Raw genomic sequence first — 18,648 nt, forward strand, 5'->3', positions numbered from 1 at the left:
ACCCCGCCCAGCTTGGTGTCTTCTGAAAATTTTATAAACATACTCTCCCCTCCATTATCCAAGTTTTTAATGAAAATATTGAATAGTACTGCATCCATGACTGACCCTGCGGGACCCCACTAGATACACCCTCCCAATTTGACATTGATACCAAATACCCTCCTAATGTCATTGATACAAAATGACAGTGATACCCTACCAAACCACTGATAACTACTCTTTGAGTACAGTCTTTCAACTAGTTGTGCACTCACCTTATAGTAATTTCATATAGACCACATTTTCCTAGTTTGCTTATGAGAATGTCATGAAGAACTGTGAAAAGCCTTACTAAAACCAAGGTATATCACATCATCAGCTTCCACCCCCATTAGGTCAGTAATCCTATCAAAGAAAGAAATTAAAATTGGTTTGGCATGATTTGTTCTTGTCAGCATGGATCTGTCTATTCCTTATAACCCTATTATCCTCCAGGTGCTTACAAATTGATTGTTTAATAATTTGCTCCAGTATCTTTCCATATATTGAAGTTAGTCTGACTAGACTATAATTCCCCAGGTCTTTTTTGTTCCCCTTTTTAAAGACAGGTATTATGTTTGCCCTGAATTATTTCCTGTTTGAAATAGAGCACCTATCTTGGAAAAACATCCAATCTTGATTTAAAAATTTCCAGCAATGGAGACTCCAGCATAACCATTAGTAAATTGTTCCAATGGTTAATTACCCTGTCAAAAATGTACTTCTTATTTCTAGTCTGAATTTATCTAGCTTCAACTTCCAGCCATTGGATTGTGTTAGACCTCTTTGGCTAGACTGAAGATCCCTCAATTACCTACTTGGGGAACAAATTTGATACTTATAAACTGTTATAAATCACCCCCTTAATCTACTCTTTGTTAAACTAAAGGGATTGCACTCCTGGAACCTACCCCTATAAGGCATGTTTTCTAATACTTTATTAATTCTTATGGTTCTTCTTTGAATGCTCTCCAATTTGTCAACATCCTTCTTGAAGTGTGGAAACCAGAACAGTACACAGTATTCCAGCAGTTGTCACACCAGTGCCAGATACAAAGGTAATATATCCTTTCTACTCCTACTTGATACTCCTGTTTATGCATCCAAGGATCTCATTAGCCCTGTTGGCCACAGCATTGCACTAAGAACTCATGTTTTACTGATTATCCAACACAGAATCATAGAACCGTAAGGTTAGAAGGGACTGCAAGGGTCATTATTCTAACCCCCCACCCCACACCAAGATGCAGGATTTGTTGCATCTAACCACCCAGGACATTGCAATCCACACTCCGTTCGAAACCTTTCAGTGAAGAGCTTCCACAAGCTCCCTACGCAGTCTGCTCCATTAGCATGACCCCCCAAGTCCTCTTCATAGTTACTGCTTCACAGAATAGAGTCCCCCATCCTGTATGGTCAACATTCTTTGTTCCTAGATGTATACATTTAGCCATATTATAATGCATATTGTTTGCTTGCACCCAGTTTACAAAGCGGTCCAGATTGTCCTGTAGCAGTGATCTATCCTCTTCATTGTTTACCATTCCCCTGATTTTTGTATCATCTACAAACTTCATCAGTAATGCTTGTGTTTTCTTCCAGGTCATTGATAAAAATGCTAAATAGCATAGGGCAGAGGTTCTCAAACTTTTTTTCGTGGACCACTTGACAATTGCTGAGGGTTGTGGCGGACCACTTAACGATCTTTCCAAAAGTTGTTTGTATCGCTAGCTAACTATTGTAAAGCACTTTGGATAAAAGTGCTATATATAAAAAAACCCCGAAATAATAAATGTGTTTTTGTTCTACAAATAAAAACACACAACTCATATTTTAGTCTCTCCCCCGCCATGGCAGCCCCTGAACTGAGCTGGGCTGGGCAGGGCAAAGGGGGTGTCTCTTCCCCTCCATCACAGCCCCCGAGCTGGGCTGGGAAGAAAGGGGTTCTCTCCCTGGCAGTCGCAGCGCTGAAGCTGGAGAAAGTCGCCTCTTTCTCTGGCCACTACAGCCCTGCACCCCCACCTACCCCACTGCCCCCTCCCACCTACCCCCTATCCTCCCCAAAGTCACCACCTCACTTTACATGTGTATTTTCTCCAGGGTCCAAGCACCTAATTAGTGGAGCCACGCCTGCGTGGCTCCACTAATTAGGTGGGCAGCCCTTCATTCTCTCATGTGCAGCCGCCCAGGTGCTCACCTTAGAAGGAACTATCCGCAGACCACATGAATGGAGCTCGCGGACCACAGCTGGAGAACCTCTGGCATAGGGCCAATAATTTATACCTGCAGGACCGCACTAGAAACACACCTGGTTAATGAGGATTCCCCAATTACAATTACATTTTGAGACCCATCAGCCAGCCAGTTTTTAATCTGTTTAATGCATGCCAAGTTGATTTTGTATACTTCTCCTTGAACTAAACTGCAGCATGGTACCAAGTCAAATGTCTTACAGAAGTCAAAGGTAATAGTATTTATGTAATATACTTAATCAACAAACTAGTAATCTCTTTTAAAAAAGATATTAAGTTAGTTTGACAGGATCTATTGTCCATAAACCCATGATGATTGGCATTAATTATACTACCCTCCTTTAATTCTTTATTAATCAAGTCCTGTATCAGCCATTCCACTATCTTGCTGACGATTGATGTCAGTCTGATAAGTCTATAATTACCTGGATCGTCCTGTTTACTGTTTAAATACTGACACATTCACTTTCTTCTAGTGCTCTAGAATTTACCCAGTGTTCTGAGATTTATTGAGAATCAACATTAACAGTGCAGAGAGCTCCATGGCCAGTTCTTTTAAAACTCCTGGATTTAAGTTACCTGAACCTGCTGATTTAAAAGCATCTAGTTTAGTAGCTGCTGTTTAACTTCCTTAAACCAGTTATTTAAACCGGTTCACAAATGGTTTCTCTCTTACTTACTGAATTAGGATAAATCAATATAATTCACTAGTAAACCAATTTAAGCATTATGGAACACTGTTTCATAAGGGCACGCTCCTGAATTTTGTCAGTTCAGGGGAGAAGAAGATGGAAAATCATCTCCACTGACAGCAGGGAAATGGGTTTGTGGAATACATTACGAGAAAAGGCATTAGAGGCAAAGAGCACTAACAAGTGCAAGAGAAATCTACACTGGATGCTGAGGATTAACAAGGAGGGAGGGAGAGAGAGACTAGGATGGGAAGGGCCAGGATTTGATGTGCCATATAAATACCATAAGTCCCCTGTGCATATGCAGGGAACTCAGTGCTATTTACTAAACACTGTAAAATACCCAAATATTGGGACCCTTTTATAACCAAGGCTTTGTCTATGCTAGAAAAATAGGTCTGTCTACGGTCACTAAGGGAGGGGTTGCGAAAAATCAATACCCTGGAGTGAAGCAGTTAAAGCAACCTAACCCCTGGCGTAGATAGCACTCAAGTCGATGGGAGAATTCTCCTGTTGACCTTGCTACCACCTCTCAGAAAGGAGGAGTACCTATGCCCATGGGAGAATCCCTCCCATCAGGGTAGTGTCTTCAGCTGCAGTGTTTTAAGCACAGACAAGCCCAGAGTTAAGTAATGGCAGAGGGAGAGAAAAACAAAGAGGTACGGATAGGGAGAAAAAGCCAGTCTTCCACAGAGTGTTGAGAAAAAACGGAAAAGTACTAGAAACCTGTTCCAGGCATCCATAAAGTAATGACACAAGAGCCCCAAGGGGCAGAAGAGTTGCAGCAACTAGACACCGAAGGTATGTCTACACTGCAGTAAGACACACGCAGCTGGCCCACATCAGCTGACTCAGGCTCGTAGGGCTCGGGCTGCGGGGCTATAAAATTGCAGTGTAGACATTTGGGCTCAAGCTCCGGCAGGCTCCAGCCAGAGCCCGAACATCTACTTTGCAATTTTATAGCCTTGCAGCCCAAGTCAGAATCCACTTACATGGGCTCAGGCCTTATTGCAGTGTACAAATACCCAGAAGGACTTTCAGAGCAGGTTGGCATGGCAACAATGCAATCCAATATACAGCTCCCCACTCCTCGCCCCCCAAAAATGAAAGGAGGGACAGTCAAAACTCCACCGAGATAATCCCAACCCATTTAATGAGTGTCTCCCTTCACGGGACTGAATGTTTAACATACTCTCTACCATCCCATCGCTAAACCAATCAATCCTGCACAAAACCACAGTTGAGGAGGGGGGAAAAAAGTCATCTTCCTCTGCAATAATTCAAAATCCCTTCAAAATTAGAAGATCATTTACTCTCTAGACCTCCTGCCAACGAAGCCAGTTCCTAAATGGGTCAAAACCAAAGGGGTGAGCTCTAAAAAAACCCTCAATATAAGCAGCCTCCTTTCTCCAATAGAAATAAACTGGAACAATATTACTCACCCACCCACCCCCCAGTCCCACAACAATACAACCTTCCTCCCCTCAATGTCACAGACAGAGTCAGGACATCTGTTCCATCCCTATATTAAGTCCCCGACATTTTTTGCAATTTATTCAAACAGAGAAACACATGAAGAGTTTAACATGACACAGGGTTTAATGTTTGCTGCAAAAGGATGAAAAGGTTTACAACCCCACTAGGAAATACATTGGTTTCCTCTAAAGCACAAGTCAGTGCCAAGGGACTCATCTTTAAAGCATGCGTTGGTGGCAGATACATTGGGTTATATTAAAATGTCTTATCTGCAGGGGCAGCTCTAGCAATTTTACCGCCCCAAGGAGCTGCCGCCGAATTGCCGCTGCGGGACACGGGCTGCCGCCACATTCTAATTGCCGCCCCAAGCACCTGCTTGGAAAGCTGGCGCCTGGAGCCAGCCCTGCTTATCTGGTAAACTATTACGCAGGTCACAAACTCTGTTCTTGAATGCAGAGATCATTAACTCAGTGGGGGCCCCAGGTGCACATTACAGTTCAGTCTCATGGGTTGTACTGGTTAAGGATGTGCTGGGTCCAAGAAAATTTCCTCACATGAATGGCAAGGATGTGAAGGAAAGTTTCTTCAGTGGCCCAAGATGTTTAAGTGGTTTCATTTCTATTCTGAACATGAATGCAACACAAAAACCATAAGCTGGTTCTGTATAACCCTGTAAAAAGGAATTCTCACTCAGAGGGGACACAGAGCTTGCCGGGCCAGGGATTTTGGGCTCCTTATGCTGCAACCGATGACCCTGCTAACAACATACAGGACTTGGTGCAAAGCCAAGTCCCTGACCTCCTGGAGTCATTAAAAGAATCCAGGGCAGTTTTTGTAAGTGCAAGACTGTGATCCTACCATCATGATTCCAGATGGGCATTTCCATTTTGCCTCTCCCTACAGTTTTAATTAGACATGCTGCTGCTTTTCACTCCCTGAGCTGTATTATTGGGTGATTTTTCTACGTACAGCTAAACAGAGACCAAATTTCCCTTCTAGGGGAGACTGCATTTTGGGGGTTGGAGCATAGGGGATTCTCCTTCACTTCAACACTATTGCTCAGGTGTCAAAAGTGCATCAGCACAGCAGGAAATTGCCATACCAAGTAGAGGGTTGTGGTGGCGACTAGCCCCACGCTGAGTTTGGCATCACGCACGCCCAGCATGCAAAGGGCTTTGGGGCAGAAACTTTCAGAGATATTTAAAATATCATAGCCTGTACTATGACAAATGTGAGAGATAGTTCTCCCTGCAGCCAGAGGGTGGGATAGGAAAGGAGAGGCAGGGAGAGTGGGAGCCTGTGGAAAAGGGGCAGGGAGCTGAGAGGAGCTGGAGTGCATGTGGAAAGGGAGCTCAAGCAGGAAGCTCAGGGAGAAGCACGGAGGATGGGGCTGTATTGTTGGAGGAGAATACGGGGGACTGTGGGAGTGAGGGTGCAGGGGTCAGGAAGCTAGGGGCAAATGCTGGGGAGAGGGAGGCATGGGGGGGGCTGTGGGAGGGGAACCTGTGCAGGAGAGGGAGTATTACAGATGGATCTGTACTGGGGGATGGGAGGGACAGCTAGGGTCAGAAGGAGGCTGTGGGAAGGGGAGCTGGGGGGGGGGAGCACTGGGAATGGGCTATTGGGAGACGAGAGGTACAGGGCTGGGGGGAGCGTTGGGATTGGGCTGTATTTGGGGAGGCAAACAGGGGCTCGGGGAAGGGATCTGGGAATGGGGCTGTATTGTGGGAGGGGAAGTATTGGGGCTGAGGGGAGCCCTGGGCAGAGGCCTATATTGAGGGAGGAGAGTTATGGGATTTTATTGATTTTGTTCCGGGTGTCCTGGCTTGTTCCACCATCCTGGCTGATGGTGCTGTGCAAGTATGTGAATGTTTCTACACTGGTGAGAACATAATCCTCTATCCACACTGGTAATGGCGAGGTAAGATCTGCGATCTGTCTTATTACGGATGATTTTCAGTCCAATTTGCTGGCTGAGTGCATTGAGTTGAGTTGTTTTTTCTTGCATATGGCGCTGGGTATGTGATAGGAGACCGGCATCATCTGCAAAGTCCAGATCTTCAAGGGATGAGAAGAGTGTCCATTTAATGCCTCTTGGCAGGTCTTCTGTTGTACGCCTCATTACCAAGTCGATGGCAATGTTGAAGAGGATTGCAGACATGACACACGCCGACATACTCCTGTTTTGACTTCAAAACTGAGCTCACTGTGATCAACACTGCATATAAAGTTGAAATAGAAGCTTTTGATGACATTGATTATGCGGAAAGGAATTCTATATGCCTGCAGAATACGCCATAGGCTGGTCCTGTGAATGCTATCAAAAGCTTTCTCAAAGTCTACGAAATTTATGTAGAGTTGCCATTGCCATTCTAAGCACTGTTCTATTATGATCTGGTCTGTGCATCCATGCCCTTTCCGAAAACCAGCTTGCTCTTTTTTGAGAACACTATCAACTGCCTCTGATATACGCTGAACTATGATCTTACACAATACTTTTATCTGTGCCAAGCAAAGTGTGATACCATGCCAGTTATTACAATCACAGAGTTCCTTTCTTTGGTATCTTCACTATAACCCCATTGGTCCACTTCTCTGGCACTTTTCCCCTTTCCCAGATTGATGTAAATAGAGGGGCCAGGATAGATGCTGCTACTTTAGGATTTACCTTGAACAATTCTGCATTCAAGTTATCCTTGCCATGAGCTTTCCTGTTTTATAAGGATTTGATGGCTTGAATGATCTCTTCCTTAGTGGGGTGTCTGTGTTGATATCAAGATCTTATTCTGCCTCCTGGATGTTTGCTTCCTCTTTAGGTGGCTCCCTGTTCAGCAATTCTTTGAAATGCTATGTCCAGCGCATTTCTTGTTCTTTTTCGGTTGTTAGTAGGTGTCCTTGTTTGTTCCTGATGAGAGTGCTTGTTGGTGTCTGCTGTTTACCACTGATAAGCTGCATCATTTTATAGATGGTTTCTTGTTCACCACGAGCAGCAGCATCCTCTGCTTGTGTTGCCAGATTATCAATATAATGCTGTTTGTCCACTCTCGCAAGGCATTTGACCTCCCAGTGTGCCTTGCTATATGGCTCGTGGTATTTGTCCTTTAGCTTCTGGGATTGTGTGTCTAAAAACTTTTTTCTTCAGGGCTCGTCTGGTTTCCATGGCGTTCCATGTGCTGAGTGTGATTCACTTCTTCCTTTTCTTCTGCCTGTAGCCTAGACAGGCTTCACAGCTCTGTTCATACATTGCTGTTCCTTTGTCCCACTTCTTGTTGATCTCATCTGCACTCCCCTCCTCTTCATCAAGGTCTGCAAGTGCTTGGAACCTGTTCTTTAACTGCAGAACCAAGGCTTTCTGTATTTCAAGGGACTTTAGCTTCTCAATATCATAACATCTATGTCCCTTGTTTGGTAGGCTCACAGTTCTCAGTTTTAGCTTCATGGAGGCTGTCACAAGGTGGTTGTCGCTGCCAACAGCTGCACCCCTTCTCACTTTCACATCTGCCAGTGAGCGTTGTCATTTGCCATTGATCATGATATGGTCAATTTTCAGAGTAACAGCTGTGTTAGTCTGTATTCGCAAAAAGAAAAGGAGTACTTGTGGCACCTTAGAGACTAACCAATTTATTTGAGCATAAGCTTTCGTGAGCTACAGCTCACTTCATCGGATGCATACTGCGGAAAGTACAGAAGATCTTTTTATACACACAAACCATGAAAAAATGGGTGTTTACCACTACAAAAGGTTCTCTCTCCCCCCACACCACTCTCCTGCTGGTAAACACAAGATCAAAACCGCACAGACACACCCCTAGAACCCCGACCAGGGATATTCTATCTACTACCCAAGATCCATAAACCTGGAAATCCTGGGGGCCCCATCATCTCAGGCATTGGCACCCTGACAGCAGGACTGTCTGGCTATGTAGACTCCCTCCTCAGGCCCTACGCGACCAGCACTCCCAGCTATCTTCGAGACACCACTGACTTCCTGAGGAAACTACAATCCATCGGTGATCTTCCTGATAACACCATCCTGGCCACTATGGATGTAGAAGCCCTCTACACCAACATTCCACACAAAGATGGACTACAAGCCGTCAGGAACAGTATCCCCGATAATGTCACGGCTAACCTGGTGGCTGAACTTTGTGACTTTGTCCTTACCCATAACTATTGCACATTTGGGGACAATGTATAATACCTTCAGATCAGCGGCACTGCTATGGGTACCCGCATGGCCCCACAATATGCCAACATTTTTATGGCTGATTTAGAACAACGCTTCCTCAGCTCTCGTCCCCTAAAGCCCCTACTCTACTTCCGCTATATTGATGACATCTTCATCATCTGGACCCATGGAAAAGAAGCCCTTGAGGAATTCCACCATGATTTCAACAATTTCCATCCCAGCACCAACCTCAGCCTGGTCCAGTCCACACAAGAGATCCACTTCCTGGACACTACAGTGCTAATAAACAATGGTCACATAAACACCACCCTATACCGGAAACCTACTGACCGCTATTCCTACCTGCATGCCTCCAGCTTTCACCCTGACCACACCACACGACCCATTGTCTACAGCCAAGCTCTACAATACAACCGCATTTGCTCCAACCTCTCAGACAGAGACAAACACCTACAAGATCTCTGTCAAGCTTTCTTACAACTACAATACCCACCTGCAGAAGTAAAGAAACAGATTGATAGAGCCAGAAGAGTTCCCAGAAGTTACCTACTACCGGACAGGCCTTACAAAGAAAATAACAGAACGCCACTAGCCGTCACCTTCAGCCCCCAACTAAAACCCCTCCAACGCATTATTAAGGATCTACAACCTACCCTGAAGGATGACCCAACACTCTCACAAATCTTGGGAGACAGGCCAGTCCTTGCCTACAGACAGCCCCCCAACCTGAAGCAAATACTCACCAACAACCACATACCACACAACAGAACCACTAACCCAGGAACCGAGCCTTGCAACAAAGCCCGTTGCCAACTGTGCCCACATATCTATTCAGGGGACACCATCACAGGACCTAATAACATCAGCCACACTATCAGAGGCTCGTTCACCTGCACATCCACCAATGCCCCTCTGCCATGTACATTGGTCAAACTGGACAGTCTCTACGTAAAAGAATAAATGGACACAAATCAGATGTCAAGAATTATAACATTCATAAACCAGTCGAAGAACACTTCAATCTCTCTGGTCACGCAATCACAGACATGAAGGTCGCTATCTTAAAACAAAAAAACTTCAAATCCAGACTCCAGCGAGAAACTGCTGAATTGGAATTCATTTGCAAATTGGATACTATTAATTTAGGCTTAAATAGAGACTGGGAGTGGCTAAGTCATTATGCAAGGTAGTCTATTTCCCCTTGTTTTTTCCTACCCCCCCCAGATGTTCTGGTTTAACTTGGATTTAAACTTGGAGAGTGGTCAGTTTGGATGAGCTATTACCAGCAGGAGAGTGAGTTTGTGTGTGTATGGGGGTGGGGGTGTGTGTGAGAAAACCTGGATTTATGCTGGAAATGGCCCACCTTGATTATCATGCACATTGTAGGGAGAGTGGTCACTTTGGATGAGTTATTACCAGCGGGATAGTGAGTTTGTGTGTGTGGTTTTTGGGAGGGGGGTGAGAGAACCTGGATTTGTGCTGGAAATGGCCCAACTTGATTATCATGCACATTGTGTAAAGAGTTGTCACTTTGGATGGGCTATCACCAGCAGGAGAGTGAATTTGTGTGTGGGGGGTGGAGGGTGAGAAAACCTGGATTTGTGCTGGAAATGGCCCAACCTGATGATCACTTTAGATAAGCTATTACCAGCAGGACAGTGGGGTGGGAGGAGGTATTGTTTCATATTCTCTGTGTATATATAAAGTCTGCTGCCGTTTCCACGGTATGCATCCGATGAAGTGAGCTGTAGCTCACGAAAGCTCATGCTCAAATAAATTGGTTAGTCTCTAAGGTGCCACAAGTCCTCCTTTTCTTTTTGCGAATACAGACTAACACGGCTGTTACTCTGAAACCTGTCTTGGTGTTGAGCACTTCAGTCTTCATGCCAGTGGCTTCCTTTCGGCTTTCACCACCGGCAGTCATACAGGTCATTCACTCCTGAAGGCCGTCACACACAGTAATGGTCGATTTCTCCGGTGCTGTTTCCGAAACATATTTTGTTTTTTATGGGGACAGGGTTGTTAGCCCTTTGCCTAATCCCCAACCTGGAGGACCAGGGTGTTGTTTTATTTTTTTGGTCCAGCCCTCCCCCACAGACCAATTCGGCATGGTTGAACCTACCAGGAGCAAAAAGCCCCCACCAACACAGACTCTGGGGATCATTAGAGCACACAAGCTGTCCCACCACAACAAGGCACAGACACCAGAGGTCGGTAGAACAAACCAGGACATCCAGAACAAAATCAATAAAGCCAGGAACACCTTCTGGAGCTAAATAGGAACATGAGGAGGAGGAGGAGGAGGTGGTGGTATGGGGGCTGTGGGAAGGGGAGCTGGGGGGAAGCACTAGGGATGGGACTGTTTTGCGGGATGCACATAGGGGCTGGGCTGTACTGGGGAGGGGAGCACGAGGGATGGGGCTGTATTGCAGGAGCTGGGACTGTAGGGAAGGAGGAAGGTGGGGGAAGGGAGCTGCGGGGGAGCTGGGGCTGTAGGGGGAGGAAGGCGGGGGTTGGGGGGGCGCTGGGGCTGCATGGGGGGCGCTGGGGCTGTCAGGGAGGAAGGCGGGGGCTGGGGCTGTAGAGGGGGGAGGAAGGCGGGGCTGGGGCTGTAGAGAAGGAGGAAGGCGGGGCTGGGGGGCTGGGGCTGTAGAGGGGGGAGGAAGGCGGGGCTGGGGGGCTGGGGCTGTAGAGGGGGAGGAAGGCGGGGGTTGGGGAAGGGAGCTGGGGGGAGGAGGAAGGCGGGGGCTGGGGGGCTGGGGCTGTAGAGGGGGAGGAAGGCGGGGGTTGGGGAAGGGAGCTGGGGGGAGGAGGAAGGCGGGGCTGGGGGGCTGGGGCTGTAGAGAAGGAGGAAGGCGGGGGTTGGGAAGGGAGCTGGGGGGAGGAGGAAGGCGGGGCTGGGGCTGTAGAGGGGGGAGGAAGGCGGGGGCTGGGGCTGTAGAGGGGGAGGAAGGCGGGGGCTGGGGGAAGGGAGCTGGGGGGAGGAGGAAGGCGGGGCTGGGGGGGCTGGGGCTGTAGAGGGGGAGGAAGGCGGGGGTTGGGGAAGGGAGCTGGGGGAGGAGGAAGGCGGGGCTGGGGGGCTGGGGCTGTAGAGGGGGAGGAAGGCGGGGGCTGGGGGAAGGGAGCTGGGGGGAGGAGGAAGGCGGGGCTGGGGGGCTGGGGCTGTAGAGGGGGAGGAAGGCGGGGGTTGGGGAAGGGAGCTGGGGGGAGGAGGAAGGCGGGGCTGGGGGTCTGGGGCTGTAGAGGGGGGAGGAAGGCGGGGGCTGCATCGGGGGCGCTGGGAAAGAGGAACCGGGGCCCTCTCCCCTGAACTCACCCGCCGCTGCCACGCCGCACAGGCGACGCCAACTCATGGGAGAAGCCGGGGCGGGGCAGGCCGGGCCGGGCCGGGGAGCCTCCTGCTAGGGGGAAGCCCCCGCGAACCTTCTGCACGCGTCAGCGCGCGCGCGCTCTCTCTCTCTCTCTCTCCCACGTGGGCGGGCCGGCGGCGCGCTCCGCGTCTCTGGAGACGGCGCGTTGCTTCATGGGCGGGCCGGCGCCGCGTGCTGACGACACGCGAAGAGCGCGCGCGCGCGCGCGGCGGTTGTTGGGGCGGGAGGCCTCGCGCAGGAGACTTCTCCGAGCCCGGGCGTGAGTCACGTGAGGGGGCGCGAGCCTCGCCGAGGGCCGCGGTGCGGAGCGGGGCGCCGGCGGCAGCGAGCGCGGCTGGGGGCTGGGCCCGGCCGAGGGAAGGGGCCGCTCGTGTGCCCGCGGGGGGCGCTGCCAGGCCGGCCAGGGAACGGTGGCGGGAAGCGGGCCCCGGGGCCAAGCCCTCAGGCAGGGGGCAGCCGTGAGGGCGGGGGCGTGACGGCCGCGGGGCTGGTGGGCGGGCGTCTCCTGGCTGGGGCGCGGGACCTCGGCCCCCGCCCCCCAGGCCGCAGGCCTCGCCCCTGGGGTTCCCAGGCAGCCTCACAATGGGGTAAGGCCTGTGCCCCCCCCCCGCGCCGGGATACCGCCGCCCCGCTGCGGCCCCTGCACCTGCTGCCTCAGCTTCCCCCCCCCCCCCACCGCCCTTGCGCCCAGGACCTCAGCGCCCCCACCCCCCCCCGTAGCGGGGGGCCCTGGGGCGCGGGGGGAGGGGGGCAGCAGGTTGGGGTCACGTGGCCCTGGGGGGAGAGGAGGAGCAGGCCGGGGGGCACGGGGCCCTAGGGCGCAGGGGGGAGCGAGCAGGTTGGGGGCCACGGGGGAGCTGAGGTGCCCCCTGACCTGCTACCTCAGCCCCCTCTGTGCCCCCAGGCCTGTTCCCCCCACCCCCTGCACCCCAGGGCCATGTGCCCCCTAACTTGCTACCTCAGCCCCCTCTGTGCCCTCTGACTTGTTTTTCCCCCACTTCTCCCCTGCTATCTTGCCTCCTGTGCCCCAGGGCCCTGTGCCTTCTGACCTGCTACCTTAGCCCCCTCTCTGCTCCACAGCCTGGCTCCCCACCCCACTACCCTGCTACATCACCCCCAGGGCCCTATGCCCCCTGCACCTGCTACCTCAGCTTGTCCCCCCCTTGCACCCAGTACCTCAGCCTCCTCTGTGCTCCACAGCCATTCCCCCCCTCCCCTGCCACATCACCCCCTGCCCCCCAGGGCCCTATGCCCCCTATACCTGCTACCTCAGCCCCCTTCTGCATGCAGCTATCTCAGCCCACCCTGTGCTCCATGGCAATTTCAGAAGAGATTTGATTAAAGTCACAAGAAAAGGCTGCTTTGCTTGATCCATCTCTTTTTGGTCCATTTGGTCATTAGGTTACCTACAAAGAGAGGAACGTGTATGGTGCAGAGCTGTGGTGTAAGATTGGATCATTTACCTTGAGGAACTTTATGGAATAGTTTCATGCAGCAATTAAATCCAGTATTCCAGGCACAGCCCTTGTTGAACTGGTTCCTTGGACTTCTGTGGTTTTACCTAAGAGCAGGATGTCAGCAGTAAGCAGGACTCTGGGGTAAGCTTTACATTCAAATACTGTGACTTGTCTAAAGGGCTGGCTGATGTTGGTCCTGGTGTTAATTTTGATTGAATAAATGGGCTATCTCTTTAGTAGGTACTCAGTACCTCAAAAGATCAAACCCTTTATGACCAAGAATAAAGTTTGTCGTTATTCTCGTTAAGACAGGATCTGATCCTCCAGCCCTTATTGCCCAGATTGCCCCAGTGAAATTGGGCGTTGACACCCTGTACCCCATATTCACCATTTGTTATATTTTGTACAAAGTATGCCTTGTGAGGTATCATTTGAAAACTCATAATCTGCTGAATATTATTATCCGGTTGAAATGTTACTCCTGGGGGAATTCCCTGAGGGTTCCGAGCAACTGTAATTTCCTGTATGCCTTGAGGGAAGGAGACCGTGGCGCTCAGAAAACTCTACACAAGCCTGGCTGGGAACCAGCAACAGGCTGTTTCTCTTTCTGGAACGCTGGGTGGTAAGGGGACAGATGGCTGGGCTCTGGGAAGGAGGGAGATGGGGTGTGGGCTGGGGGGACCCTCATGGCTGGGCTCGGGTGGGAGAGAAGGTTTGGGTGTATTGTATTTTCACTCTCTGCATCTGATGAAGTGGGTTTTAGCCCACGAAAGCTTATGCCCAAATAAATTTGTTAGTCGCCAAGGTGCCACAAGGACTCTTCGTTGTTTTTGAGAATCTTAGGTCAACAAGCCTAGTGCCTAGTCTTCACTCCAACAATGGGTAATGAATATCTATCTATGAGCTTATACTGGCCAGGAGGGTCCTGAACAGTATAAGATGCACATTTTTGGGGAGCAAGGTTGGGGCTGAAGGGTATGCATGGTGTCCTCCTGTATGTAATTCATGGATGGCTGGGTATAGCATTCATGTATTCAGCTGGGGGTGACTTTGCATGCTGGTGGCTGAGAGTGAGGAGAGCCTACAGGGGCTGCTGTTCATCAGCAAAACGGTATAAAAGGCATGCCATGCTGGAGAACTAAGGGAACACAGCAGTCCAGATTGCACTCTGGGGAATGTCACAGTGGTATTGTTCACTTGAGTTAAGAGTTCCATGACCAGGACCAGTGAAACCAAATCTATTGTGCCCCTCATGCTCCTCTTCTCTCTAAACGAAAAAGTCCTGATCTTTACACTTCCTTTTAATGAGGAAGATTTTCCATGGCTCTAACCATTTTCCTTGCCTGTCTGTACTCTCCTATTTTTGCTGTTTACACTATTCCACTTTGCTTTTCTGTGAAGATTGGTGATCCAAGGCCCTGTGAATTCTAGTCACATGATATAAATTAGCCTAGTGCAATCTGTCCTGGAGGCCGATCATCAACAAATGACTTATTTATTTGAAGAAAGAAAAACTGATCGTTAAAATGCCAGGCTGTACTAAAGGACCAAGGATTTGCAGATGAGATCTGTTTGATTGTGGGATATGAAAGAGGGGCTTGGCCTGTTCATCTGTGCACAGAACTTGAGTTCTAATCCTGGCATGGAGTTCTAATCCTCCCAAGCCACTTAAATACTGTGTGGTTCAATTTCCTTGATCGTTGTTTTCTCCATTAAGCATTTGCTTTCCTTTGAAAAATGCCCTTAGGTCCTGTGTAAAATTGTTGTATAAGCAAAAATATCATTGTTGTTAATATAATTACTTAATATTTGTAAACCACTTTGAAGGTAAATGTTATGTAAATGCTTATCATCGTTAATATTACCAGGGTTGTGGTGGAAGCTTCTTTGCTTGGGACATTTAAAAGTAGCCTGGCTGGAGGACTATAAATCTCCTCCGTCTCTAGTCCATGTTCTGTGACATGGTGTCATGTATAAGGCCCTACCAGTTTCACAGCTATGAAAAACATGTCAAGGAACAAAAAATAAGCCCTTCCCTGTGAAATCTGATCTTCCCATGCTGCTGGGAGCTCCTAGCTGCTAGTCCGGGCTGAGCTGGGGAAGGACAGGACTCGTCCTTCCCCTGCATGGCCGCTCTTGGTGGGGAGATCAGACCTACCTCTAGTGGCAGCGCAGAAGTGAGGGTTGTACAGAGCCAAGCTTAAGGCTTCTGCCCCTCAGGGTGCCTGGCTGTGGGGCTTCTGCCCCCGGAGTGCCCATGCGTTTATCCGCCACTGGCTGGGGCTGGCAGCTAGGAGCCCCCGGCAGGGCACTCCCAGCAGCACAGGGAGATCAGATTCACCTCCAACTCCGGGAGCCTCTTCCCCCTGCTGTAGGAAGCTCCAGGGCTGCTGCCCAGCTGTGAAAGCATCACAGAAGTGAGGGTGGCAATCCCCTGACACCCTCCCCTCCCCCCGATCATCTTTTGGGTAGGGACCCCCCTAGTTACAAGGCCCTGAAATTTCAGATCTAAACAGCTGAAATAGTGAAATTGACCAATTTTAAACCTTCTGGCCGTGCAATTGACCAAAATGGACTGTGAATTTGGTTGGGCCCTAATCATGTATGTTGGTCTACTGAACTTGACTATCTTTTCCTCTGCATCCCTGTGGAATGGAGGGGAAGAATAACTAACCCTGCCCTGTTTTAATTCCTCTTAGTTTGTTGCGTCAGGATGCCATGCACAGGTTACTCCCCATTGCTTGCCATCTGCATACATCCCTCAGCCAATATAACTCCAACAGGACGTCCATTGCCCGCATTCAGAGGCAGACGTACGGCAGGTCCTACCCCGTGCTCTTGGTCAGGCCTGATGGATCTGCTATTCACATCCGCTATAAGGAGCCAAGGCGGATCATTACAGTAAGAAATTGAGCAAAATCTAATTTTTAATAGAACTGCTGGGATGGAGGTTGTATTGAGTATTGCCCAAGTAGGTGCGTAACGAGAGGGGTGGAGTTACAATTTCCTCTGACGCATCCTGTGTCGGTCACTGATGAGTACATAGGATTTGCCATATTGGATCAGACCATTGTGGTCAGGGTACTAGACTGGATGGGCCACTTTGATGCTGTAGAGAAAGGTGATAAACCTCCAAATGCATTTGTCTGGAGGCAGAGTTGTCTCCTTATCCTGAAACATGAGGTTCAATTAAGTTCCTCCAAGGAGGCAGAGCCACCAGTATTTTTAATGGTCATCTATTTAACAGGACATAAGGCTAGATGGATCATTAGATACTGTTGGGGTGGCTGTTCCAGTGTTCCTACATCATAGACACTTTGTGAAGCTGTAGAAGTAGTACTAATTAGCAATCGCATTGGATTTTTGGAAAGTTGTGTTCAGCTCTATCCCAGTTTCTTCCTAGTTTGCTTCCCCAGACGCTTCCTCCCTCAGACGGCCCAGTTACATTCATTAATCCCTGCTCATTGAGGGCAGTGTGCATCTCCCTTTAGAGCCTGTTAACATTGCTCCAGGTGTTGGCCTGAATGATGAAGTGGGCTCCCTTCCCCGCCTTCCCTTCAGATGGATTACAGAAGATGGAGGGGGCTAATCTTCAGAATTTTTTAATTTCCCCTCACCCCTTTATAAGAATATGGGGCTGAAATCCCCCCTACCCTAGAAATGTAATGGATGTCCTGTCTGGGTGCAGTGTGTGGTTATAGTTCAGAAGCCATCTCATGCTCCAGACATTTCTCAGGCAACTCCTGACCCCCTCCTTCCTGCTGATCTCAGCCTCCTCTGGCCAAAGACAGGTCTTTGAGATACAGGCCTTTTGGGGGGGAATGTGGTGATTCCAGGAACCAAACCCCTTTACCCCTTGGAAAGTCACTTGAATACAAGAGCAGGGTCAGAGTCTGGATGGCTATGGGGATAAAATGCCTTTCACCTTGAGATCACCAGCATAAAACCAGTCCCATAACTGAAAGTCATTGCCATCTGATGGATCTTACGTACGAGTTTAGTGGGTCTTGGGTCAGCTCCCAGTGGGTAGGTGTCCACAGCACAAAACCCACCACCACAAATGGTTCTTATTGGCCTAGTACTGAAGGAGTCAAATTGAATGATCATTGCATGCCTAGACATGGTCCATTCAAGTTGGGGTTGATGCACCGTGGCTGGTGGGGTGAGAGGAAGCCAGTGCTGTATCTCTAGTGTGGATAAGCACAGGACTACATTCCACAGAGCTGTTTTCCCAACACTTTTCTCCAGTAATAAATCCACTTAAAAATGCAATCTTCCTAATTGAAAAGAAACCCAATCCCTCCTCCACTTATTATTTTTTTCAGCTTATTTTGCACAGTACTAATAACTGCAACCTCTACATGCCACATTACTTTTGCCATTGCCCAGTCAACCCCTGTTTGGAAGGTTAGATGTTTGTGTTCTGCTGACCTTTCGCTACTACATCATACATCCTCAGGATAACAGATGAATGCAGAATAACTTCTGCATCTGCCCCCAAACCAGTGAAACCCCAGCAGTCAGTAAGAGAATCGTGATCAATAAAATGATTCCTATTTGATTAACCTCTATTGGGATTTTTATTTTGCGGCAAACTCCTCTGCACAACAATATCCCATCTCTCCTTTTGAACAGTGAGGCATTTGAATAAGATGCCTTTGTCTGATTATTAATTTTTGTTGCCCTCCAGATGCCTGTAGACATCAACACTCTTTCTGAGGCCGAAAGAAGAGCGAGGTTACGGAAACGCAATCCCAGAAGGCTTAAGAGCAAACAGGAGGAAGTGTTGGATGATGAGTTTAATTTGGACGATTACAGAAAATTTTGGAAGAAGAAATGAGTTTGTTCTGAGGATCTGTGGAAGTGTAAAGGGAAGATTTGGCAACCTGGGCCTGCAGAGAAGGAGATTGTAACTTACTGTTATAACGAGAAAGTTCATAGCTGAGTAAAGATTCTCTCTCTTCTGTGCATCTGTTTCTTTTATATGTATCAGAGTAACAGCCGTGTTAGTCTGTATTCGCAAAAAGAAAAGGAGGACTTGTGGCACCTTAGAGACTAACCACTTTATTTGAGCATAAGCTTTCGTGAGCTACAGCTCACTTCATCGGATGCATATTGTGGAAAGTATAGAAGATCTTTTTATACACACAGCATGAAAAAATGGGTGTTTACCACTACAAAACATTTTCTCTC

General features: G+C 48.8%; 2 protein-coding genes across 4 annotated transcripts in view; one reads left to right on the forward strand and one right to left on the reverse strand.

Moving 5' to 3' along the window:
- The window catches only part of GUK1 (guanylate kinase 1), a 49,183-nt gene extending 37,099 nt beyond the window's left edge, over nt 1–12,084 (reverse strand). The window contains exon 1 of the mRNA XM_084618147.1: nt 11,944–12,084. Coding sequence (XP_084474273.1) covers nt 11,944–11,980 — 37 coding nt within the window. The 5' untranslated portion in view covers nt 11,981–12,084. The remainder of the gene's footprint in view (nt 1–11,943) is intronic.
- Nucleotides 12,085–12,112: 28 nt separating this feature from the next.
- Nucleotides 12,113–18,423, forward strand: MRPL55 (mitochondrial ribosomal protein L55). 3 transcript variants are annotated; one of them, XM_084618150.1, is made up of 4 exons: nt 12,113–12,257; nt 13,400–13,596; nt 16,155–16,356; nt 18,146–18,423. In XM_084618150.1, the coding sequence occupies exons 2-4, from the start codon at nt 13,571–13,573 to the stop codon at nt 18,293–18,295; spliced, it is 378 nt and encodes a 125-aa protein (XP_084474276.1). In that variant the 5' UTR covers nt 12,113–12,257; nt 13,400–13,570; the 3' UTR covers nt 18,296–18,423. The 3 variants fall into 3 exon arrangements, with proteins under 3 accessions (XP_084474276.1, XP_084474278.1, XP_084474277.1); XM_084618152.1 differs by having other exon boundaries at nt 12,218–12,298; XM_084618151.1 differs by lacking the exon at nt 12,113–12,257 and adding an exon at nt 12,344–12,585.
- Nucleotides 18,424–18,648: the final 225 nt, after the last annotated feature.

This window comes from Lepidochelys olivacea (assembly GCF_965140295.1).
Source record: "Lepidochelys olivacea isolate rLepOli2 genome assembly, chromosome: 2".
Classification (NCBI taxonomy): Eukaryota; Metazoa; Chordata; order Testudines; family Cheloniidae; genus Lepidochelys; species Lepidochelys olivacea.